The sequence below is a fragment of the Pistacia vera genome, unplaced genomic scaffold, assembly GCF_008641045.1.
Source record: "Pistacia vera cultivar Batoury unplaced genomic scaffold, PisVer_v2 Contig155, whole genome shotgun sequence".
NCBI lineage: Eukaryota > Viridiplantae > Streptophyta > Magnoliopsida > Sapindales > Anacardiaceae > Pistacia > Pistacia vera.
Genome location: NW_022195630.1, coordinates 801,073 through 822,279, shown reverse-complemented (window position 1 = coordinate 822,279; position 21,207 = coordinate 801,073). Strand labels below are relative to the sequence as shown.

The window sequence follows — 21,207 nt, the reverse complement described above, 5'->3', positions numbered from 1 at the left end:
AGAGCAAAACTGAGCGGAATTGAGTTTTTGGACCCAGAATCAAGCGAATTTCAGAAATCGGGAAAATTCTGATTTGAATTGGAAGCACTATGAAGCTTGTTCCTATTGGGGATGACTAAGATTGAAGATTCAAGCAAAGAAGCAAGCGGAGGGCAGTTTTGTAATTTCAGAAAAGTTTGCCACTGCGAGAAAGTCTCGGGTTAGATAGTTCGATAAAATCCAACTCGATGCCGCGGCAAAGTTTATTCTTCGCCATGGCGAAAACTGCGAATTTTCAGTTTATTAAAACTGTGCGTTTTAATTGCATTGGACGAGTCTTAGGGTTTTAGGGTCGACTATTTAAGAAGGACTTGTCCATTTTTGTTAGTAAACGACCCAGTTACGCAGCAGAAAACAAAAAAAAAACATAAACTCTATGGATCGTTCCTTAGAACCAAGATCCGGGTACAAAAATCACAGTTTATATAAAATAATCAAATCTGCAGAAAAACCAGTTCAAGGTTTAAGAAACCATACCCACGTTTGGAGGCTCCACCAATATTGTCTCTGAACGTGTTTGCTACCGATCCAAGTGTAGGATCGAACCATAGAGGTCCACACGAAGACAATCAACAAGAACCAATGAGAGATTTGCTAGATCCTCCTTGGCTTTAAGAAATCAAGAAGAAAACAAACGAAGTATTTAATTTTCAATGAAACAGTAAAAGTGGCGTGGGAGAGTTTTTGGGGCTGGAGGTTTCTCTCTTTTCAATGAAGAATGAAATAATAAAATAACACACACTTTATTTTCAACTAAAACCTTTTCTTTTATAGTGTTATTTTAGTTGCCCTATTCCCATATGGAATGGGCTTGGGCTCCAACCCAAACACCCCCAAATTTGCCAAACACTCCCAATTAGATATTTTAATTTAATTCATCATTATCTCAATTAAAATCAATTAATATTTAATTAACATTTAACAATAATGATGATTTAATTAAATATGTGCGAACACACATTTAACCGTAATTTCACTTATTTAATTTTTTAACAAATTAAATAAAAGGCTACGACCTCAGCAAATTTAATTGCACTGTGAAATTACCAAAATACCCTTTCGCCTAAAAAGACGAAAACGCCCTTCTTTCTTCTTGGCTCTTAAATTATCTTCTATGTGTGTGACCCATAGGCTCCTCATCATACCGGTAGTGTATAGTATCGCGATTAACACCAATTAATCGTCTCACTAATACACAGACCAAGATTGGCCCCTAGCAAGGCATCATGGCCACCCGATAGATTCGGATTCAGCAAAGTAGCTACCTTTCAACGATATGGTTACCGTACAATACGATCCTTTCATCATACGTTATCTCGACGAGACGAAGGCATAGAAATAGTGTCAACCTTCGGTTACTCTCGATATTATATATTCAGTTTCTGGACCAATGACCCGTATTATAATCTGGATAGAGCAACAACTCAATCCCACTGTGGCCACAGTTTTAGTGTCATTGCCATATACTGAATTGCGCCGTGAGATAACTTCTCCCGTACCCGGGAGTGATGAATCCTCTGTCAATCCACCATAGTCTTGATACACTCCTTGATATAGCCAATCACCACCGTACTGACAGCTCTGAATAGAACTGCGTTAGGCTAGTGTCAAACTGTACCAATCGGTGCACAAGGCGCTCCGGTGATCTCAAGTCTAAGGATCACATGCACCACCATTCGTTAGAGGATTTGTTCCATAGACACTGGGGTTACCATCCATATGGAATCCTCTGGTGGGTCAGTCCAGTGAACTTGCTGCGGTATATTCGCCTACAACAAGCACCCATGTGTTGCACCAGGTTGTCACCAAACAACCTTGACAAGTGAGATCAGTCACTGCCTTTCGACAGGGTCGTTCAACACTATGATAGCCTTACCGTATTATCTGTGCCCTTACTTCAGAATAATACTGGGGCTACGGACATTTCTAGAATGGCCACCTTATGTGCTCATAGGGTTCTCACTATCAAGATTTGAAACACTTGATACCCTCGTCACGGTTCTACCATTCTAAGGACATATATCAATACATATTGCAATAATAATGATTTACGCAATATAGAATAAAGTTCCTTTTATTATTGATTAATGAACATTATTACAAAGAGTCAATTCTACAATAATTGATTGGCTCTAGGGCATCTACTCTAACAATTTTCACAGGGGTTCGACACTGTTTGGAGGAAAATGAGAGAAATTGAAGATTGGAAGCCTTTGGGTTCATCAAGTAGGGAAGATTTTATTCTTTTTCCGTTTTCCTAGCATGTTGAACTCTGTTTTTACAGTTTTTCTTAGGATTTGCTTTGTTTTTAGTATGAACTAACTCACTTTTGGGTTAGGGTTTTGATGTAATTGGGATTTTAATGTCTAATCTATAAATTGATGTTGCTTTCATATTCTATTGCTTGGATTATGTATTTATTCTTGTTTTAATTGCAATTTAATTGTTGAGCATGATGAAACTGAGAAGCGATTCATGTATTAGCTTCTTAGAGTAAATACCATTGATTGGTTGAATGCTAAAGATAGGTTTGGAGATCCATGAAATCAATTTAGGACTCCACTTAGCTTAATGGACTTGGAACTATTAACCTTCAAATTGTAGGGTGCGGAAGCTTAGTAGGGATAAGTAGCAAAATATAGCCTGAGAAGGTATATTTTGCAGATTAGGGTGTCCGATTTATAATCCTTGCATGTGAACCTAGAAGCAACAAAAATCGTGGACTAAACTAGAAAATCCTACTGAAGTGAAAACCCTAACTGCTTTGTCTTGAACTGATATTTTCTTGAATTGATTTTGCCTTCATTAGTTAGATTTTTAATTTACGTTGTTGATTTTTTTTTAACTTCAGCTTAATTGTCTCCCGCAAATCCAATCATTTACGTTTACTCCAACTTGATACAAATTAGGAAAATTAGTACTTGACACGCAATCCTCATGGGAACGATACTTTACTCATTATTCTATTACTTGTTGCGACTAGTACACTTGCTACACATTGCATGCTGTAAAAACACGCATTAATGGTCAATGACAACCTAAATTGTCAAGGCTACGCAACTTGGGGAATCTATTGGTCCTATACAATTATTTCATGACACTTGTTGGAGCGTCGAGAAATGGTGGGTTAATGAACAAGCCAAAGATCTATATGTAAGTTCATAAACTTTGAATTATCGAAGTAAGGTTGCTTTTTTTATATGTTAAATTTGTAGATAGTGGAAAGGTAGATCAGCTGATCCGTTGGTTATTAGAAAACTAATTCAGCTACAGTTAATATATGCAGATTGGTAAATGTGGCTGAAATGGATAGTTGATGTTAGGTTGATGATTACTTTATAAAGAACTTTAAACAAATAATTTCGCATAGTTTCCCTGATTTGTGAACTTAGTTGAATTAGTTTCCCTTTTAACGTCTCATGTACTAGATTTGTCTGCCTTGAGTACTTCTTATACTTATCTTTGTTATCCACCTCAGAAAGAGAAGGCTAAGCTTGAGCTAGGCTTATTAGGTCATTAATAGGGTTGATGGCTTACCTTTGAAAGAAAAGGAACATTCCCTTCCTACTACTTGCATAATGTTACCTCTATTTCATTGAAGTGTATGGGCAGTATGGCTTGCGCGAAATATCAGAACATTTGGAGTAGCACTCAATCATGGTTTCAAAACTGGTATTTAGGGGAGTTTATTTTCTTGATACTTCATCTCCATTAAATCTGGTTTTTCGGTTTATGCTTTGAATTTATTGGATGTGCTAAATTAAGGTGTTAGTTTTCTTTCCTTTTTGCCTTTTCCTATTGCTTGCCTACTGATAATTATATTTTACACTATGATTTTGCATTGAATTTTGATAGGATTTAGGATACTTTTCATACAATTTGAGCCATAATTGCTACCTAATTCTATTAATTTGTCTTTGCAGACCTAAACAATGATTTTAAGCATAAATGACAGTTTTGAGAGTAAATTCTGTAACTTGAGCTTGGAAACTCGGAATTACCTGAATTTAGAAGCTTTGGAAAGCTTAGAAGAAGAGCTACAACTTTCATGTTTTGGGTTTTTCCTAATTCTGACTGGAAAAGGGTGAAAACTTGGCTTGAAGTCGTGAAAAGTACCCTGAGAACTGAAGAAAAACGTCTTTGGACGTGCTTCAGTATTTCTGCCATAACTTGAGCTTTAGACCTCGGATTGTGCTTATTATTGAACTACCAGAAAGATAATTTAAAGGGCTACAATTCATATGTTTAACACTTGTCCATATTCAGACTCTATCATGCTCAAATTGGGCCCAAAAGTATTCACCGCGGCGAAACCTGCATCAGCTGTAAAAATAAAACGACGCGTTTTGGCTTGCTAGGGCTTGATCCTTAAGTGAGAGAGGTATAAATTAGAACGAAAATGAAGAGAAAAGGGTCTTGGTTCATCATTTGGGAGGCAGCTCATGGAAGGAGAAGATTATTGAAGATTTGGGCTTCAAATTAGAGAAGATTTCTCCATCTTTTGCTTGTTTTTCAATGATGACTCTGTTTTTGTTATTTTATTTCGTTTTTTAGTATGAACTGAGTTGTTTAGCTAGGGTTTGATGTAACTTTGATACAATGATTCAAATTTATATGAATTGATTTACTTTGAGTTTTAATTTCATGATTGAGTGTTTATCGCTTTGCTTAATGACTTTTGGATGCTTGATCACCATTCAAATGTGTGTTGTTCACAATGAGATTGAGAGGTGATTTGTGATTGTGCCTCTTGAGATAAATACCGTAGATTAAGCAAACGCTAGAGATAGGTTTAGCGATCTATGAAATCTAGATAGAATTCCATAAATCTTAAAAGACTTTGAACTATTAATCTTCAATTTGTTGGGTGCGGAAGCTTAATAGGGATAAGCAGGGAAATGTAGCTTGAGAAGGTATGTTTTACAACTTAGGGAATTCGATTTTCAATCAAGGAATTAGAACTTGGGTAATAGATTCTATGATTTGGGTTAGCGTATCTAGGTGAAATCAACACCCTAGCATTTTTTTACCATTGTTTAATTAGTTAAGTTGTTGGGTTTTGCTTTAATTTCATTATCATTCATTTATATTTTGTTGTTAATTTTCATCAATCCAATTTATTGTTTCTTCAATTAGGACTTAAACTAGGGAAATCGGTTCTTAGTAACACTATCCGTGGAATGATACTCTACTCATCACTTATTACCTGTGCGACTAGTGTACTTGCTATTATACATGTTGTAGGAAGCACGCATCACCTACCTTGTACATTTGGATTCTTGTTACTTATATTGCTTGCCTACCCTGCTCTGATTTCAATTTGCTAGATTCCCTTTTCTGCTCAAATATTGCATATATCATAGCCTTTCTTTTGGTGTGCTTTAATTGAAAAAGTCAACTCCTACATACCAGTTTGTTTTTTGTGGCCACAAATTCTGTTATATGCTAGTAATGCTACAAACTTCATGCGACTCTATATTATGCATGTTATTCCGTTACTAGCTGGACTTGTTCATTATGCATTGAATTGATGGTAGGAGAAAATGATTGAGATGCTAGATGAGACACAGGCTGCGGAAAGTGAAAGAACTGAAGCTGAAATCTACGAGGAAGTGCTTGGTAAAGCTTCCGGCTTCAACCAGAATTTTGCCTTTTATGTGACTGAGCAAGATGATACATCAGATGTAACAGATTTACGGCACACAGTTGAACAACAATAAAATAGGATTAAGTATTTAGAGGAGCAGCTCATACTATTTGATCAACAAAAGGAGAAAATCAAATTGCTTGAAGAACAACAAGAAAAATTGTTTGAGATGTTGATTCACATGACTGCTGCAGTTGCACACGTGCAACTTGCTACCAAACCAACTAGACAACCATCCCCATCTCCTACAGCTGATGAGTCTTCCTCATCTGCTACAGCTGCTTCTAGGGCCTCAACTCGTAATGTCTGAGATGGTAACACTGATTTCCTAGTTTTTTGGTTGTATGGGCAGTACATATATTGACATGGGGTTAGGACAATGATATTTGGTCTTTTTCGGATTGTTTGCACATATCCTTAGATGGTGTACATGGGGTGGGCATTTTGTTTGTTGGGGATCTACACATATAGGTAGGTACTAATGAAAATGTGGGGTGCGTGCTTTCTTTTTTTGGTTATGCACACATGATAGTGCATTTTGGATTTTTATTGCTCATCATGTAGAAAAATCCATGTATGGATTATTAATTTTAAATGCAATGAAGATATTTTATGTTATTGATATATATTTTAATATTGCGTCACTCTTATTTTGTTGAGGTTGAATGTATGGATATTAAAAATTACATCCACTCTTTCAAAATGTTGCCAATTTAAATGTTAACCAACTAGCAACTAGAGTCAATATTTACTGACTAAAATAATTAGTTTCCAAAAGCCATGTGCAATCCGTTACTATATTATTTAGATGCAAAAAATCAATTTTAATAACTAAATTAGTAGTCAAGAAATGCCAGAAACAAAATTGGGAATATACATTCCCCAACTAAAAATGATATGCTTTTGCAACTAAAATTTTTCTCACTAAAACACACAATTTGCAACTAATGTCATAGTAGCAAAAGGTAATATACCTAGATTTGCAATCAACAATTAGTGTCTAAAGTTTTATAAATTAACGACTAAATCTTTGCTCACTAAAACATACATTCTACAACTAATAGATTAATTGGGGACTAGTTTGATGAAATTGTCCTTCTAAATTTAGCATCTAAATTTTTGGGATTTTATAACCAAATTTTTTGTCACCAAAAGATACATTCTCCAACTAATTCAATAGTCGTGATGCACTTTTACCATTTTACCCTTACCCACATTAGCGTCTAACCCGGGGACTAATTCCAACGACAATTAGTAACTAAATTGCTAGTCGCCGCCCCCCCCCCCCCAAAAAAAAAAAAAAAAAAAAAAAAACTGTTTGCATCTAACAACAAATTTAGTAGCCCATACTTTCTAGGACAGAGATACTACAACTACCGTGCGACAAGGGAAATTTAGAGGCACAATACATTCACCATCTAAAATCGACTATCTATGTCTAAATTTGCTAGATACTGAATGCCATTTTTCTTGTAGTAGGTGTTCTTGGCTTTGAAGAACCCTTCTCATCAGTTTCTTGTGAGATGATCATGCATGAGTTCGTTCGACTCATAAATACGAGCAAGCTTGAGAAACATCACTCCACTATGGGTTCAACATCGTTGAAGCTTCTAACCACTACTTTGGCAATTCTTGGTGAACCCCATACCAGTCGCAGTTATGATGTTCAGGTTGGCTTGTTGGCATTGAGTGTGCCAATGAAGAAGTAAGGTGGGGTTTAATAGAAAATCAAATGCATATTCTTTCATTATGATAATATATTTAGAACACAAACAAACATTTAATATTTATTTTGATTCAAGAATGACATTGGTATCATTAGATACATACTACGAAATTTGGACCATTTTCTTTAATCTTGAGTAAAGCATGAATGTTTTTAAAACGTTACAGTTATTCTCTTGACAAGAATTGATGTGAAACAATTTGTAATAACTGTAGATGATAAAATCTATGGTTGCGGACAGGGGGGTCTGATCTTGTGAGGTTGAAGCCACTAGCAATTCATTGCACCTGCACACATAAAGAAACGGGCGTGAAGTGAACGGGAAACACGAGGGTGGTGTTTGTTGTAGGCACTCTGACGCTCAAGTCAGTAAGGCTAAGTGAGACTAATTTAGTGAGGGTAAGGGAAAGAGAGGGTTACCGGAAGTTTAGTTGGAGACTAGAACTATGACAATGGTGTATAGCTCTCAAGGGTGAGAACTAGGAGGTTTGAAGGTGTAATGTTAAATGAATTGTGAGAGGGCAGGCCTCTTGTTTATATAGCAATCATAGGATCTCCGAATCCTAGTAGGACTATGAGTCCATAATAGTTGAGGTTTAGTGAACAAGAAAGTCTTCAATTCACTTGCCTTAGTAGGGGAGGAAGTCTTATTTAGTCTAAGATTCGGATTTTAGATGAATTAGGATATAGATGGATCTCTTCGAGAGAATCTGGATGGTATCAAACTAGGAAGTAGGTAGCCTTGGGGTCTAAGTAAATCCTAGGTCTAGTAGGTGATCTTGGATCAATGGACTTAGGCCTAGATAAACTGATGGTGAGACTTAAGTGAATCAAGGCCTTAGTGATTGGCTCAATCTGTAAACAACCTGATGAGTGTAATGAGCTGACCTATTACATGAATTATGTTGTGGGTCCAACCAGAATTGGGCCATGGATCTGAGTTCTATTGAAGGTATTTCGCTTTTTCGGGATCACTGAGGCCGAGGACATTTTTTTGCCCTAATAATAACTTTCTCCCATATTTATTTATATGTACGCATGGAGATTGTCTTCCCTTGATTCTTTCGCATCTTAGGATTCATCTACGTCCACTTATTCCTTTGCATCTCATTATAAATAACCTTTAATTAGGGTAACATGATTGGGGCTATCAATCAAAATTATTAGAAGTTGAAAGATGGTAACATAATAACCACATACAAAAAACAATGCAAATTAAACAGTGAAAATGAATAATTGGCAATACGCAACTGATTAAAATAAAACAATAATCAATTTGGGGTTGAATTGTTTCCTTCGTTGTCTGAAAAATCTTGGTGACCGTCCAATCAATGGGGAACATAAATAGAAATGAGATCCAGAGATTGCCTCCTCAGCAGAGTACAACGTGACATGGCATGGACACGCCAACATCTGATGTGGACAGATTTGGGGTTGTGGTTGTGGGTGGTGCAGGCACGTGCAGGGGGGATGATGTGGACCGATTTCCGGAGTTGAGAGTGTGTGTCCATACGCGTATTGCATTTGTATGCCTCTTGAAATGCTTGAAAAAGTATTTTGATGAGGACCCAATTTGTTGGTTTGGATCCAATGACAAGTGAAGTTGACATAAAGTGGGATAAGAACGTTGTTGCTTTTGATTCAGCATACATTTTTAAATGAAGATTAAAGGATTTTTATTGATTGCAGCGGCAGGTGGTGTTATATTGAATGCTTCCGTTTCCAATGCAATGTAGAAGCATATCCCATATCCTACTCTCTTTCTTCTGTTTATCCATTCAATCAATGCACTCAATTTTTTGAGAGAGTGAAAGTAATTTAAAGAGTTTGAACTCATTTTAACATTTATTTAAAACCCGAAGTGGAGGGCAACTCGTTTTGCTACTCGAGTCACAGGTCAATTGGTCTAACCAATTGGATCGATAACATCAGCAATAATTTAATTTTTTTAAAAATTACATATTAATCCCTTAAATTTTAGTATATTTCAAAAATATCTCTAAAAAATTTAAAATTAATCCCTAAAATTTTTATTTATTATTTTAAAAATACCCCAAAACATAATTAATCCCTAAACTTTTGACATATCTCCAAAACACCCCTAAAAAATTACAAATTATTCACTATAAATTTAAAATATTACAAATACCCCCCTAAACCCTGAACCGGACCGAAGAAGCTGCCACGTCCTGGTCAAACCGGCCGGTTCAGTCTGGGTTTTAAAACAAAGCATTTTAGATCTCTGTCCATTTAGGTTTTGTTACCTTCTGTGTCTCTTACAAATTGTTTTGTAAGTAAACTGATTTGACACAAATACTTTTGTCATACATCAGTAATGCAGGCAATTACACAGAGTATACATCTTTAATGACGTTTTATTCTTTATGCAGTACTTGCATGTTGCACATTCTGAGAATAAACATGTATTCATATCATATCCACTCTTTCCTAATTCTATGGACGCCTTCTACCTCTTTATCTTACCAACTAGCAACACAATACCAAAAATACTCCTGACAGGATTGAGTTTTTGGTAATTACTTAAATGTTCAACTTCACATTACCAAATCAAAGATTTTTCAATAGATTCAAAGGCAATGCTAGTCTCATCATTTTAATCATAGTGCCCCTCTTCCACAATAAAACTTCTTCTGTGCACCATACAAATCTTTTAACATTCCTGCCTCAAATCACTGAGAATTAAGCCTTTGGATGTCTACCAACTGGTAAAGATCACCTCGGCGTTGCTTTGATAATGGAAGGTTTTCCCTGGAATTTGCAAAGAACTAAATCAGAATAATAGTAAGAGAAAATAGAACAGAACATTTGATAATAATTTTCCTAGGCAGGATATATTCTTGAAACAACCACTATCTGCTAGGTCAGAAAGCATCACCTTCTGAGATCCATGAGCGAATAATCAATCTCCGCTACAATTATATCCTCAGAATGTTCAGTAGTAGCTAGAACTTCTCCGAACTGTCATATTCATAGAGTTCAGTTAAAACTTCTACTCATAGAACTTACAATCCTCTTTTATACAACAAATTATAACTTTAAGGAGAGAATTTATAAGAAATCTGAACTCACTGGTCCTATGAGAGTGGAGTGGCCCCAGGCTACATAACTGCCTTTATCATCTCGGGCAGGGGAACAGGTCGCAACATATAACTGCCATTGGAAAAGACTCACAAGTATAGCACAGGAAACCAGTGTATCAAATGTAATTTAACTGGCATAAAACACAAATTGCAAATCTGCAATCTCTTGAAGATTACTGGTAATATTTAATTACTTGGGAAGAGTTGATGTAAGATGCCTCAAATTATTCTTATTATCATTACTGTTCTTTTTGTAATTAAGAAAGCAAGATGCCTTGAAGGCACATCATGTTAAAAAATCAGCAACCATCAAACTACCAGGACTAATGAACTGAAGATTCCATCCCTCAAAAACCTATAATTAAAAGGAATATGCCAAACAGTAACCACAAATATCTTATAAATCCATTTTCCTTTTTTGGTTAAGACCAGAAGATGATCGTTCATTTCTATCTCTGATGGTCAATTCCAATGTCACCAGAAGCAAAAAATGATTATATACTGTAGCTCGTTATGGATGTTATTTCTCCCCATTCTCTTAGTTCCACAATGTATGCATATCGAAAAATCAAAAGATTTTGTATATAACTGTTCCCCACTTTCCTTACTTCTTGTGTCCAGGTAATTTTCTTTCTCACTTTTCAAGAGAACAAGTTTGTAAAAAGGAGACATGGTTGGGCACTGCCATTCCAATTAAGGCTTCTCCTTAAACATTTTGGTATAAGAATCAAGACAACTATTACAGCTGGCTATTGTACTAATTGTGAAAGATGTAAAAAGCAGCTACTATAATCATATAAAACAATAAAAATGGACTTTAATGCAGTACCTGATTATCTGTAGCCCTGCATATGAAATCAAAGAGCAAATCAAAGACGATCACAACCATCATATATAAAAGAAATTTTATACTACACCAGTCCCCATTGGGACATGAAATTAGTGAATCATCAACTGAAGGAGACAATGCGGCAAAGGGGGAAGTTAGAGTTGAACCGAAAAGAACATGCAACAGAATAACTAAACAGAATATAGTTGCACTAAAGCGGGGATGCTTTATATGAGATTTTTCATAAACAATCCAAGGAATATTTCCAGATCATTTGAATTTCACAAATAAAACTGCTGCTATTCCTGAAAAGATTATATCTTGCATTTATCTTGACGGCATAGATGTAAAATTAAAGCAGTGCTATAAATATTTCATATTTAATGACTGTAGCTAAAGATAAAAATGTGTTTAGAGAGTATCCACAATCTGAAACTAATGATGCAAGAGCTGCATCCAAATTTGTGTACTATTCTGTCATTTGAAGCACCCCCAGAAGCAAAAAGGTGAGAAGCACTGTTACGCATGGTGCAAATGGAGCCTTTGCATTTACTGGTACCATATCTCTACCCACACCCCCAACTGCGCTTATTATTAAGCAACACAAAAACATAGATTACAGTACCTTGCCCTCTGTAATAACTCCCAGTGCAGTGGTCCAGTTGTCATGTTGAATGCCCCAGGATAGCATAGCAAGTGAGCACCTGATGTTACAATCAATTTGTCAGCTAATCAGTGAACAGGGCAATAATTTCTAGAAGTGCCAGAACTCTAGACCTCAAGTTGCGATGGGAAGATACTAAAACCATATCAGAATGATGAATAGAAGAAAAACATGTTCTTGGCCATTGCTCAGGGCTGGTTACATTGAAGCAAGATCTTGGTGAGGTGGGCACATTCCCAAGCAATAGCTTCATGAATTGACCACTCTTTTGAAATTGAATTTGTGTACTTGAGCCCATGTGAAGGGCTTCAAAGAGGATGTTTTTGAAAGTTTTTTTCTATTTATCTTTTTGGGTAAGCTCGTCAGTTTTTGAGGCCTTTCCATTAAAAAATGTCATAAGATACTCCCCAAGAGAGAGAGATACTAATAACCTCCACTTACAACCCTATGCATAGGATGTTTCCTTCATGAAATTCAAGTGCTTTTCAATTTGAAAAATAACAACACAGAGAGATTGATAAGTATTTAATCGCAAATAAGGATTCTGGTCGCTGACCCAGTACAAATGTAAGCAAGGCTTTGTTGAGTTAAATTGAGTATATTGCTGCAGAAATCTCATGTTTCTGATTAAGATCTGGCGATGATGCTGGGTCTACATCCATAACTATCTTGAAACTTGTAAATAGAACAGTGACTGTTATCCTATTGTTGAAATATTTATTATTACAAATTTACCACTTAATACTCAATATTATATTTTTGGCCTTATTATGGTATCTATACCAGGGAAATTATTACCATTACCATTGCCGGGCTGACCCTTCTGGTTATGGAACTTAATAGTCTGTCCATTGAGATGATTACATAAATTAATGTTGTAACACTGATAGCAAGATGTTTAGTGATAAGCAGGGAATATCCACAGCTAGAAAATTAGAGTCAATCATCTCATGGGCCAATGGAAATACAAAGAAAACAAACCTCTTGCTGCATATATCATAGCCAGTTCCTGAAACCGAATGTCATAACAGATACCTATGCCGATACGCCCAACATCTGCATGAACCAGTTATTGGTCATATTTCAAACTGGTATGAGAAAAACAAAAGAAACCTGTTTTTTTTTTCCCTCAAGCAAAGGACTAAAAGTAATGGAAAAGAATGAACTAAGAGGGTGATCCAGTGATATAAAGATGAGCAAAACATAAAAGCAAAATCACTGCAGAATAAAGAAAAAAAATATGATATTCTGAAAGCTGCCAACAATTTTCATTAGCCTTTTTTTTTTTCCTCTTTAGCAAATTAAAACACTTCAACACAACCAGATATTAATGTATAAGACATATCAAATCAACAGTAGAAAGGAGTCTTCTAGTTGTCACAATAGTTTAAATGTTCAAGTTGAAAAAGGAGGCTAATCTGAAGAAACTACCATAATTTATTTAATGTTCTCATTGTCAAGCATATCCAGGTAGCACAGGGGCCATCTAGAAAGGAGTCTTCTAGTTGTCACAATAGTTTGAATGACAAAACAGAATCAAATAAAAGCCAGCGACAGAAATTTGGATGAATCACGAAAAATACAGATGAAAAAGCATACAAGAGTCTGCCATTAGATAGAGATGGACAACTCTGGAGGAGATATATTGTAAGATATTAACTCAAAGAGAACATCAAACCTGTATCAACAATGGTTGGAGTCTCCCCGGCAGTAAGAGTCTTAGATTCCATAAAGGTAATCTTCCCAGGAATGTCAATATCAAAAAGGTGTATCTGTAGTTACACAGAACAGCAGAAATTGCAAATCAGCAACAAAAAAATATCTTCAAGAAGATACTACTTAATACAGATTCTTTTCCAAATGCTTAGCATCTAGTATTCAACAAAGACACCTCTAACTGGGAGCTATCTTCTTACAACGGAAAAAAAAGTATCTAAAAGCAGAAATTAGGAAACTTAATATAACAGAAACCAACTTTGGAGATTATGAATAAAATTATACAATAATATCCAAAATATTAAATGGCTTATTACTTTCTATCATGTGTCAGTTAACATGGTATATTGACATCATCAACTTTCTTAGATGCCTCTCTGCAGGAAATTTTAATTTGTGAATCCAGCCATTTGGTCATCAATCCTATCTTCTGGAATTACAAGTTTCTAAACATATATCTAACAAGATAAGCATATTCTCTACAATAACAAATGGCATCCAAGGTGAGCATCAAACACTACCTTCCGATGCTTAGCTTTCAGTTTTCCGTCAGAACCAAATACACAACAAGTGTTGTACAACCGATCCCCAGAACGTTCCGGTATAGAACCACCAACAATTGTGATGTTCAGAAGACGAGAAGTTTCAGCAAGCATAGCCGTAGATGGTGATGCATCACCACCCGCATCAATGTCCTCAGCATAAACTGGGAAGGAGTCATTGGAATATGGGCTGTTCCAAATTTCCTGAAATACAACAATCGAAGCCAACAATGTTGATGATTGAGAAATTATAACACCCACAATTCTCCTCTAAAGCCAAAATTAACCAAATTAAAATGGCGGTAAAATAGTAGAACAAACGCATATCATATGTAAAATAAAAAAAATGAAATAAAGAAAACAACTCACAGGCAAAACAACGAGCTTGGCACCCCTCTCAGCAGCCTCTTGGATGGCAGTGCGAGCATGCGCAATATTCCTCTCTTTATCGGCCGTCACAGATAATTGGCATAATCCAATCTTGAACTACAAAAAATCAAAAAATAATTTCATTAATCAACACGATTAAATTCTTCTAGAAAGTAATAAAAAGGAAGAAAGAAAGAAAGGAAAAATGGGGTTACCTTGGTGAGTGGAGGAGTGGGCAAGGGAAGAGCAGGAGGGTTCCTGGCTTGTTCAGGGTTGAAAGAAGCAGCCATGATTGGAGCAGAGGTTCGTGATGAATAAGTGCGGAGGAAAGAGGGCGGGCGAGAGTGAGCGTGAGCGTGAGGAATGGATTTGGCGTAGAAAATAGAGGAGGAGCGAGGGAGAGGAGAGTGATTGAAATTGAGAAGAATCTTGGAGCCCAGAAGTGAGGAGGCAGCTGACTTCATTTCACTTTCACTTTCACTTTCTCTACCCGTTAGAAGGTGTCACAGATAGGGGGACTTGGTCCATCCATTTTCGCACGATTTCATTTGCAGGGGCCACGAGTCTACGCACCGGTACACCAACCCAACACGAATCAAATGGGCTTACCACAACATGTTTGGACCCATGTTGTTGGGCATAATGGGCTAGTTATTGATAAAAAAAAATAGTACTGTTATTTGATAGCTTTTTTAAATTTAAAAATATTTTGTATATACAAAAAATTACCAACACTGATAATTTTTATTTAAAATATATAGTAGTTTTTAAAATTTTGTTTAATCTATGTTTTATTTGCTATTACTGATTATCTATGAACGTTCGACAGCAGGTGTAGCTACCATAACATGGAATTCATACCACCAAATCACCACTCGCAAACATATTCAAAAACTTAACCGTCTATTTCACAACGGAAATTTAACTGTTTCTCTCGCGCCCCCTCCTGCCATACCCCCCCTTTAAACTCTCACAATTCTGATTCTTACAATCACTCGATTCATTCGCACCAGTGGCGGCGCTTCACTTCATTGCGCCGCCGCCATAACCAAATATCATCATCATCATCATCAACAGAGCTTCACTCTGAAATTTATATAACATCTTATGCATGGCAGATCCCAGGTCCGTTGTCCCCTACCATGATCCATATGATGCCTCTTTCATCGATGACATTTTGTATTACATGAACAATTCAACTCCTACTGTTGACGATTTATCACTTCTTGAGGATCCTTCTTTGCTTCCATCCTCAAGTAATCCTGGTAACATCCAAGATGCTGATGATCCTTTTGGTGATCCAATTTTGTGGGGTATTACAAATAATATCAATGGAGGGAGTTCTCAGGCGGGTCCTTCAGAATATCGCGCCGAAACGAGTAATCAAGGATGTCCTGAGAATGTCAATGGTGGAAATATGAGGACAATACCAATGTGGCCGGTGCCAGCCGTGCCATATTTATGTAGTTGTTGCCTGGTGCTTAGAGAAATTATTCATACTAATGGTACATGTTCATATACTTTGAGAGGTAGTTTTTGAAGTGAAAATTAACATTTGTTGCTCAGTTTAATTTGGTATTGATGGTATAGGGTATGAAACTACAAAACTTGAGATTCATGGAAGACTTGGAATGATCTGTCATGCTATTCTTGCGATTCATCAAAGTTTGGCAGTTTATCGGTATCAAATGATTGAGTAAGTTACTATTTTAGTCAAAATATATTTCAATTTCTCTGTAGTTCGGATAGTATTGGGTTGAAGTTTGAACCGCTCTGAACATTTTATTATATATTTAATGATGGGGTTTTTAAACTTATTTTTCTCTTTTATCAGTTTCTGCAAGAAAAGCATGGAGGATGTGAAGAATTATCTTGTTCAATATTGTGACGAGAGGAAACAAGCAGGATTTATCATGTCGCGGGATCCCCTCTCCGTCTTCTATGAAGCCTTATGTGTTGGGTTGGACATGGATGAAAATTTAACAACAGATGACTTCCCTCAACCACCACCCAACAACTCAGGTGCGTCTGTTTCTCTGCCATACAAAAGTCTTTCAGAGTTCATGTTATATATCAAATATTTCATTTGATTTATCAAAAAGGAGTTTCTGAAGAATGTTCAATTCCGTATAGTTGCAAATGAAATGGATCAGCCGGAGGCGGAGAATGACGCTGAAAAGCCTCCAAGGACCTCTCTTGCATTACAGGTTATATAGTTATTCTCTACAGTCATATCAATATCATATCTTCAATTTTTTGCCATGTACATTGATTTTCTAACTTGGGAACTTTCTTGTTGCGCTGGGGATTAGTGCAGAGGGAGAGGACAGGAAAATTGACATTGGAAGACTTAAGAAATTATTTTCATCTTCCAATCGAGGGAGCAGCCAGGAGGTTGAGATTATGTCCCACTGTGGTGAAGAAGATATGCCGTAGATATGGTTTACACAGGTGGCCTTATAGAAAGGTTTTTGTTTCTTACTCAATTCATTCTTCCTTATAATATACTTAATATTAAATCTAACATATATTGGAGTCCTTTTGGCATAAGCAGATCAAGAGCCTAGAGAGGCAGATACAAACTGCAACTCCGAGATTGAATTCAAATGATCCAGAAGACAGGGCAAATGCTAAAGCAGAAATCGAAAGGCTTCGACGTGAAATTGATACTGCATCTGCTGGAAACTAGATGATAATATGTACATTTTTTTTCAATGCTGAAGAACATTGGCTGAAAATTAAAAGTAGGCTGATCAAGTTATTTCTGACGGAAGGAGTGGATATATAGTACTTTTGAAATTCATCAGCAGCAACCATAGTGTTGTCTCTTGTACGATTTTGATTTACTGTTTGTGGGCATTTTATTTTAAATTACTAGGCAATGTAAATTGTAATGAGAACAGCAAGCCATACTTCATTTGTTCACATCTGTTTCCTTCACAATTTGCAATTTATGTTGCCTTTCAGACTCGATAACAAGTGCCAGATGCCGGCTATTCTTGTCTCATTCAGCATAAACAAATAATTACACATAACTAGCTTGGCAAAATCGGCCGTCCTATTTATCATAGAAAATTTGTCATAAACAAAAAAATTAGACGCAATTGCTTTGGAAAATCCTTCACTATGACCTCGACGTAGAGTTCTAAAAATTGACATCCTAGAAGAGTTCGTAAAATATTGCGCAGTTCTAGGACCTCCATGAAATCGTTGTTTTTTCAATATAAACTCGTTACATTCCATGGAAAAATATTGTTCTGTTTTCAAGAAGAAAGATATGGGCAGTTTGCAAACACTGGTTTGTGTGAAACAGGTGAAGCAAGAGAAATCGGAAGACTGGGACGAGAGCATGCCATTGCCTGGAGATATTGTTGAAGGTTTTGATGATGTTGATGAGTTGTTTGTTCCGGTTAAAGCGAAGTCGGAACTTAGTACACAGCTTGGCAAGATTAGCCATCTTGTCGATGTCATACTGGTTAAGGTTCGAAGGGGTGATAACATACTTAAACTCCCCGTTCGAGTGGTTCTCGACAGGAATTCGATTCTGCAGAAAAGGTATACAATTACATCTGAATTAGATGAAAGGCATGTTGCAGTTTTGGGGGACTTGACCTTAGAACAATGTACTGAGCTGCAAGGTTGAGTTTTTCGTTTTGTGACTTAAATAAATCATATTTTCAAAGTGCTAATAAATCAACATTGTAAGATGGTTTCTTTCTGACGGTGCAGAAATGAGCAGGAGGGTGGTGAGTTTAGATTATCGGGGATTCAGCAAAAAGGGTGTGAAATATGATTGGAAAATGAAAACGGGTACTTATTTGCCGGACCAACGATGCACGGTTGTTAGCTCAATTTTGTTCTCACCCCTACAGGTTGAACACAATACTGAAGCCACTACAGCAAGATGCATGGCCTGGTTTTCTGCAACAGTTTCTTCAGGTGTTCCTCTTGTGTTTGTCAATATCCAAACAGAACAAATTCTGACCTCGGTACTGCTCCTTTCAACTTGTAATTAACAATTCTTTGATTAATTTTATGAGTTTTTTGTTATATGGTAAGAGGAGAATTATTTATTGTGTGGAAGGTTATAACTTGAAATCAGCAATTCATTGATTAAGCTTATTTATTTATTTATTTGTTTAAATCCTTGTGAACTTGCTCTCTTAAACTCTTTCCTTGAAGGAGAAAACCAATACCACAGGAAAAGAAAAAATAAGTAAGGGAAAGCAGCAAAACAACACTACAACAATGCAAATAGTGCAGGGAATAAGACTATGGTTTCTACCAGGTGTTTCCGAAGTTTTACTTGAAATGTTTCCAGAACTGGGAGAAGCTCGATTTGGGATGGATATTAAACGGACTGAAGAGGTAACACTGTTGCACCTCAAATTTTCCTTTGTATACTTTGGTTTTCATTTTTTCTAGTATGTGAAAGGATCAGTGATTAATCTCTATTCTTATATCTGCAATAACGTGTTCAGGGCTTCATCTGTGTGTACTCAGTAGCAAAAGGGTCAGCAGCTGACCGTGCAGGAATGCGGCATCTATACGAAGAAGCAAATGCAACTGGGCATTTACTTGTGATCTCTCGTTTGGAAGGCAAGAGCTTAATGCCTGCTAGTGCTAGCTCTGATGGGCTCTTACACTGTTGTGATCATAATGAAATTAGGGACACCCTCATAAATGCAATTTATCGGATGGATGGAATTCATGTCCACATTATGGCCTGGCCTAACCGGACTCGCCCTGCCATTACTCGAGCAATTGATGCTGCAGCCCTCCTGCCTCCTAACTGATTGGATCTAATTATCATCCTTCTTCACTTTAGAAATAATTTGGCATGATTTGACAAAGAGTTCCATAATGTTTTAAAGGAAGACAAAGCGCTACTGGTATGAAGTATCACAGAAACTTTGACAGAGATGGCATGAGAGAATAATTTTCTTTTTACCAGCTTTTGTTTCCTTTTCAGAATGAGAAGAACCCACGCGTAGTGAGAATTATAGCTCACTTCTTATGTTTTTCTGTTTAGTTGAAGCATGCCCCATGCCTATGCTGGGTAATCTCTTTACTGTTCAACAGACTATATCCCATCTTCTACTTGGCCTTGAAGCTTGACATTTGTCTTCATACCGATTTTAAATTTGTTTTCCTCTTTTGTGCTTGATTGTGCTCTCAATGCCTCACAATAAATCATTGCAATAGTACTTAGAAGAAGAAGAGAGGAGAAGATCTGCCACGTCGTCATGATACCAAAATTCCCTGCTCTCCATTTTGTGTCTCAGGCTTTATGTGCACACATACCCTGCAAAAGACATGCATTCTTGTGCCTTTGCAGAATTAATCAACACCCCCTTTTGTCTTATTTTACCTCTATCTCTATCTCCATCAGTCATCACTAACTTTCCAGAAGACTTCCTATATAAAGAGTTGTTCATCTATCCACCACAGTGACATGCTAGAGATGAGGCTCCAGTGCTCTCTGTTTGTTCACGTCTGCCTAGCTCTTGCACTCTTCTTATCAAACTGCCTAGTTACTGGAACATCCTCTGGCTCTGCCTTATGGCTCAACTATAAGTCCCCTCCTCCTCCATTTCACTACAAACATAGAACACCACCGCCACCACCTCCAAAACCATATTATAAGCCGCCGCCACCACCACATCGTAAATGCCATCATAAATCCCCGACACCTCCTTTATACACTTACAAGTCACCACCGCCGCCTCCAATGTTCAACTATATATCCCCACCACCACCACCTCACCATGTTTACGAGTACAAATCGCCACCACCTCCTCCGCAGCCAAAGCCCCACCACCACGACGACCATAAATGGGGTCCGTACCCATATGTAAGTTACCAGTCACCTCCACCGCCGCTAACACACCAAGAGTATCCTATTTATCATTACAGCTCCCCACCACCTCCGGGGCTGTACTGGTGACTTGTAGAAAATAAATAAGAAACTCGTTTAATGTCTATGTTTGTTCTAGCATTTATTGTTCACTGGTTTGTAAATTGTTTCCTTCTTGTCCCGTTCCTGTAGATGTCTGTGCAAATGTCTTTAAGTATTTGCCAAACTAGTCTTCTTTGTCCCCGCTGTAACAGAAATAAGCTAATTTTCATTTCTTCTTCTGCTTTTTTAACTAAAATGAATTCTGCTTCACCAATCTTACATTCTGCTTCATTTAGCCATTCATAATTGAGATTACCAGTAAAAAGAGTTTTAAAGAAGTATTTGTAGGATTTCGAATCAAGTTTTCACAGATTATAGCTCTCAGACTAACTAACAAATTTCTAACAAGAAAGCAATCACAGATTAATATGCAAGAGACCAACAAGCAGGAAGCATTTAAACTTAGATAAAGTAAAAAAATTAAGATCGACACAAAGGATTATAGTGGTTCGGCTTTAAAGCCTACATCCACTCTTCAAGGCGCAAATAAGATGTCATTTCTATCGAAGTCAACTAGGGAATTTACAGAGTATTGAACAAGAATAAGCAAATGAGCAAGGAAAGAATACAACCTGAAGAAACCCTAGCTTTCTTCCCTTTTCCCCTTGTTGCCAA

At 36.8% G+C, this 21,207-nt stretch overlaps 3 protein-coding genes across 3 annotated transcripts; 2 read left to right on the top strand and 1 right to left on the bottom strand.

The window, feature by feature from the left end:
* Positions 1 to 9,947: 9,947 nt before the first annotated feature.
* On the bottom strand, positions 9,948 to 15,140 carry LOC116124697 (omega-amidase, chloroplastic-like). The gene is made up of 10 exons (XM_031410437.1): positions 14,849 to 15,140; positions 14,634 to 14,750; positions 14,244 to 14,468; positions 13,685 to 13,778; positions 12,988 to 13,062; positions 11,968 to 12,046; positions 11,343 to 11,358; positions 10,503 to 10,583; positions 10,309 to 10,391; positions 9,948 to 10,181 (listed from the first exon to the last, which is right to left on the bottom strand). Exons 1-10 carry the CDS (start codon positions 15,095 to 15,097, stop codon positions 10,103 to 10,105), a joined length of 1,098 nt encoding a protein of 365 aa, XP_031266297.1. The 5' UTR covers positions 15,098 to 15,140; the 3' UTR covers positions 9,948 to 10,102.
* Positions 15,141 to 15,744: 604 nt separating this feature from the next.
* LOC116124707 lies at positions 15,745 to 17,322 on the top strand. Its single transcript, XM_031410444.1, has 6 exons — positions 15,745 to 16,138; positions 16,224 to 16,329; positions 16,468 to 16,655; positions 16,767 to 16,840; positions 16,951 to 17,100; positions 17,188 to 17,322. The coding sequence occupies exons 1-6, from the start codon at positions 15,745 to 15,747 to the stop codon at positions 17,320 to 17,322; spliced, it is 1,047 nt and encodes a 348-aa protein (XP_031266304.1).
* Positions 17,323 to 17,874: 552 nt separating this feature from the next.
* LOC116124706 lies at positions 17,875 to 19,712 on the top strand. The gene is made up of 4 exons (XM_031410443.1): positions 17,875 to 18,271; positions 18,363 to 18,622; positions 18,816 to 19,001; positions 19,137 to 19,712. The coding sequence occupies exons 1-4, from the start codon at positions 17,875 to 17,877 to the stop codon at positions 19,137 to 19,139; spliced, it is 846 nt and encodes a 281-aa protein (XP_031266303.1). The 3' UTR covers positions 19,140 to 19,712.
* The last annotated feature ends 1,495 nt before the right edge of the window (positions 19,713 to 21,207 follow it).

Excerpts from the sequence above, each read along its gene's own strand:
- LOC116124697 (XM_031410437.1), bottom strand. The coding sequence starts at position 15,097 with ATGAAGTCAGCTGCCTCCTCACTTCTGGGCTCCAAGATTCTTCTCAAT. Across the intron at positions 14,751-14,848 it reads CCACTCCTCCACTCACCAAG|TTCAAGATTGGATTATGCCA; the intron begins GTAACCCCATTT and ends GATTTTTTGTAG. Across the intron at positions 10,392-10,502 it reads ACTCCACTCTCATAGGACCA|TTCGGAGAAGTTCTAGCTAC; the intron begins GTGAGTTCAGAT and ends TGAATATGACAG.
- LOC116124707 (XM_031410444.1), top strand. The coding sequence starts at position 15,745 with ATGGCAGATCCCAGGTCCGTTGTCCCCTACCATGATCCATATGATGCC. Across the intron at positions 16,656-16,766 it reads ACCACCACCCAACAACTCAG|TTGCAAATGAAATGGATCAG; the intron begins GTGCGTCTGTTT and ends AATTCCGTATAG. Across the intron at positions 16,841-16,950 it reads GGACCTCTCTTGCATTACAG|AGGGAGAGGACAGGAAAATT; the intron begins GTTATATAGTTA and ends GGATTAGTGCAG.
- LOC116124706 (XM_031410443.1), top strand. The coding sequence starts at position 17,875 with ATGGAAAAATATTGTTCTGTTTTCAAGAAGAAAGATATGGGCAGTTTG. Across the intron at positions 18,272-18,362 it reads ACAATGTACTGAGCTGCAAG|AAATGAGCAGGAGGGTGGTG; the intron begins GTTGAGTTTTTC and ends CTGACGGTGCAG. Across the intron at positions 18,623-18,815 it reads CAGAACAAATTCTGACCTCG|GAGAAAACCAATACCACAGG; the intron begins GTACTGCTCCTT and ends CTTTCCTTGAAG.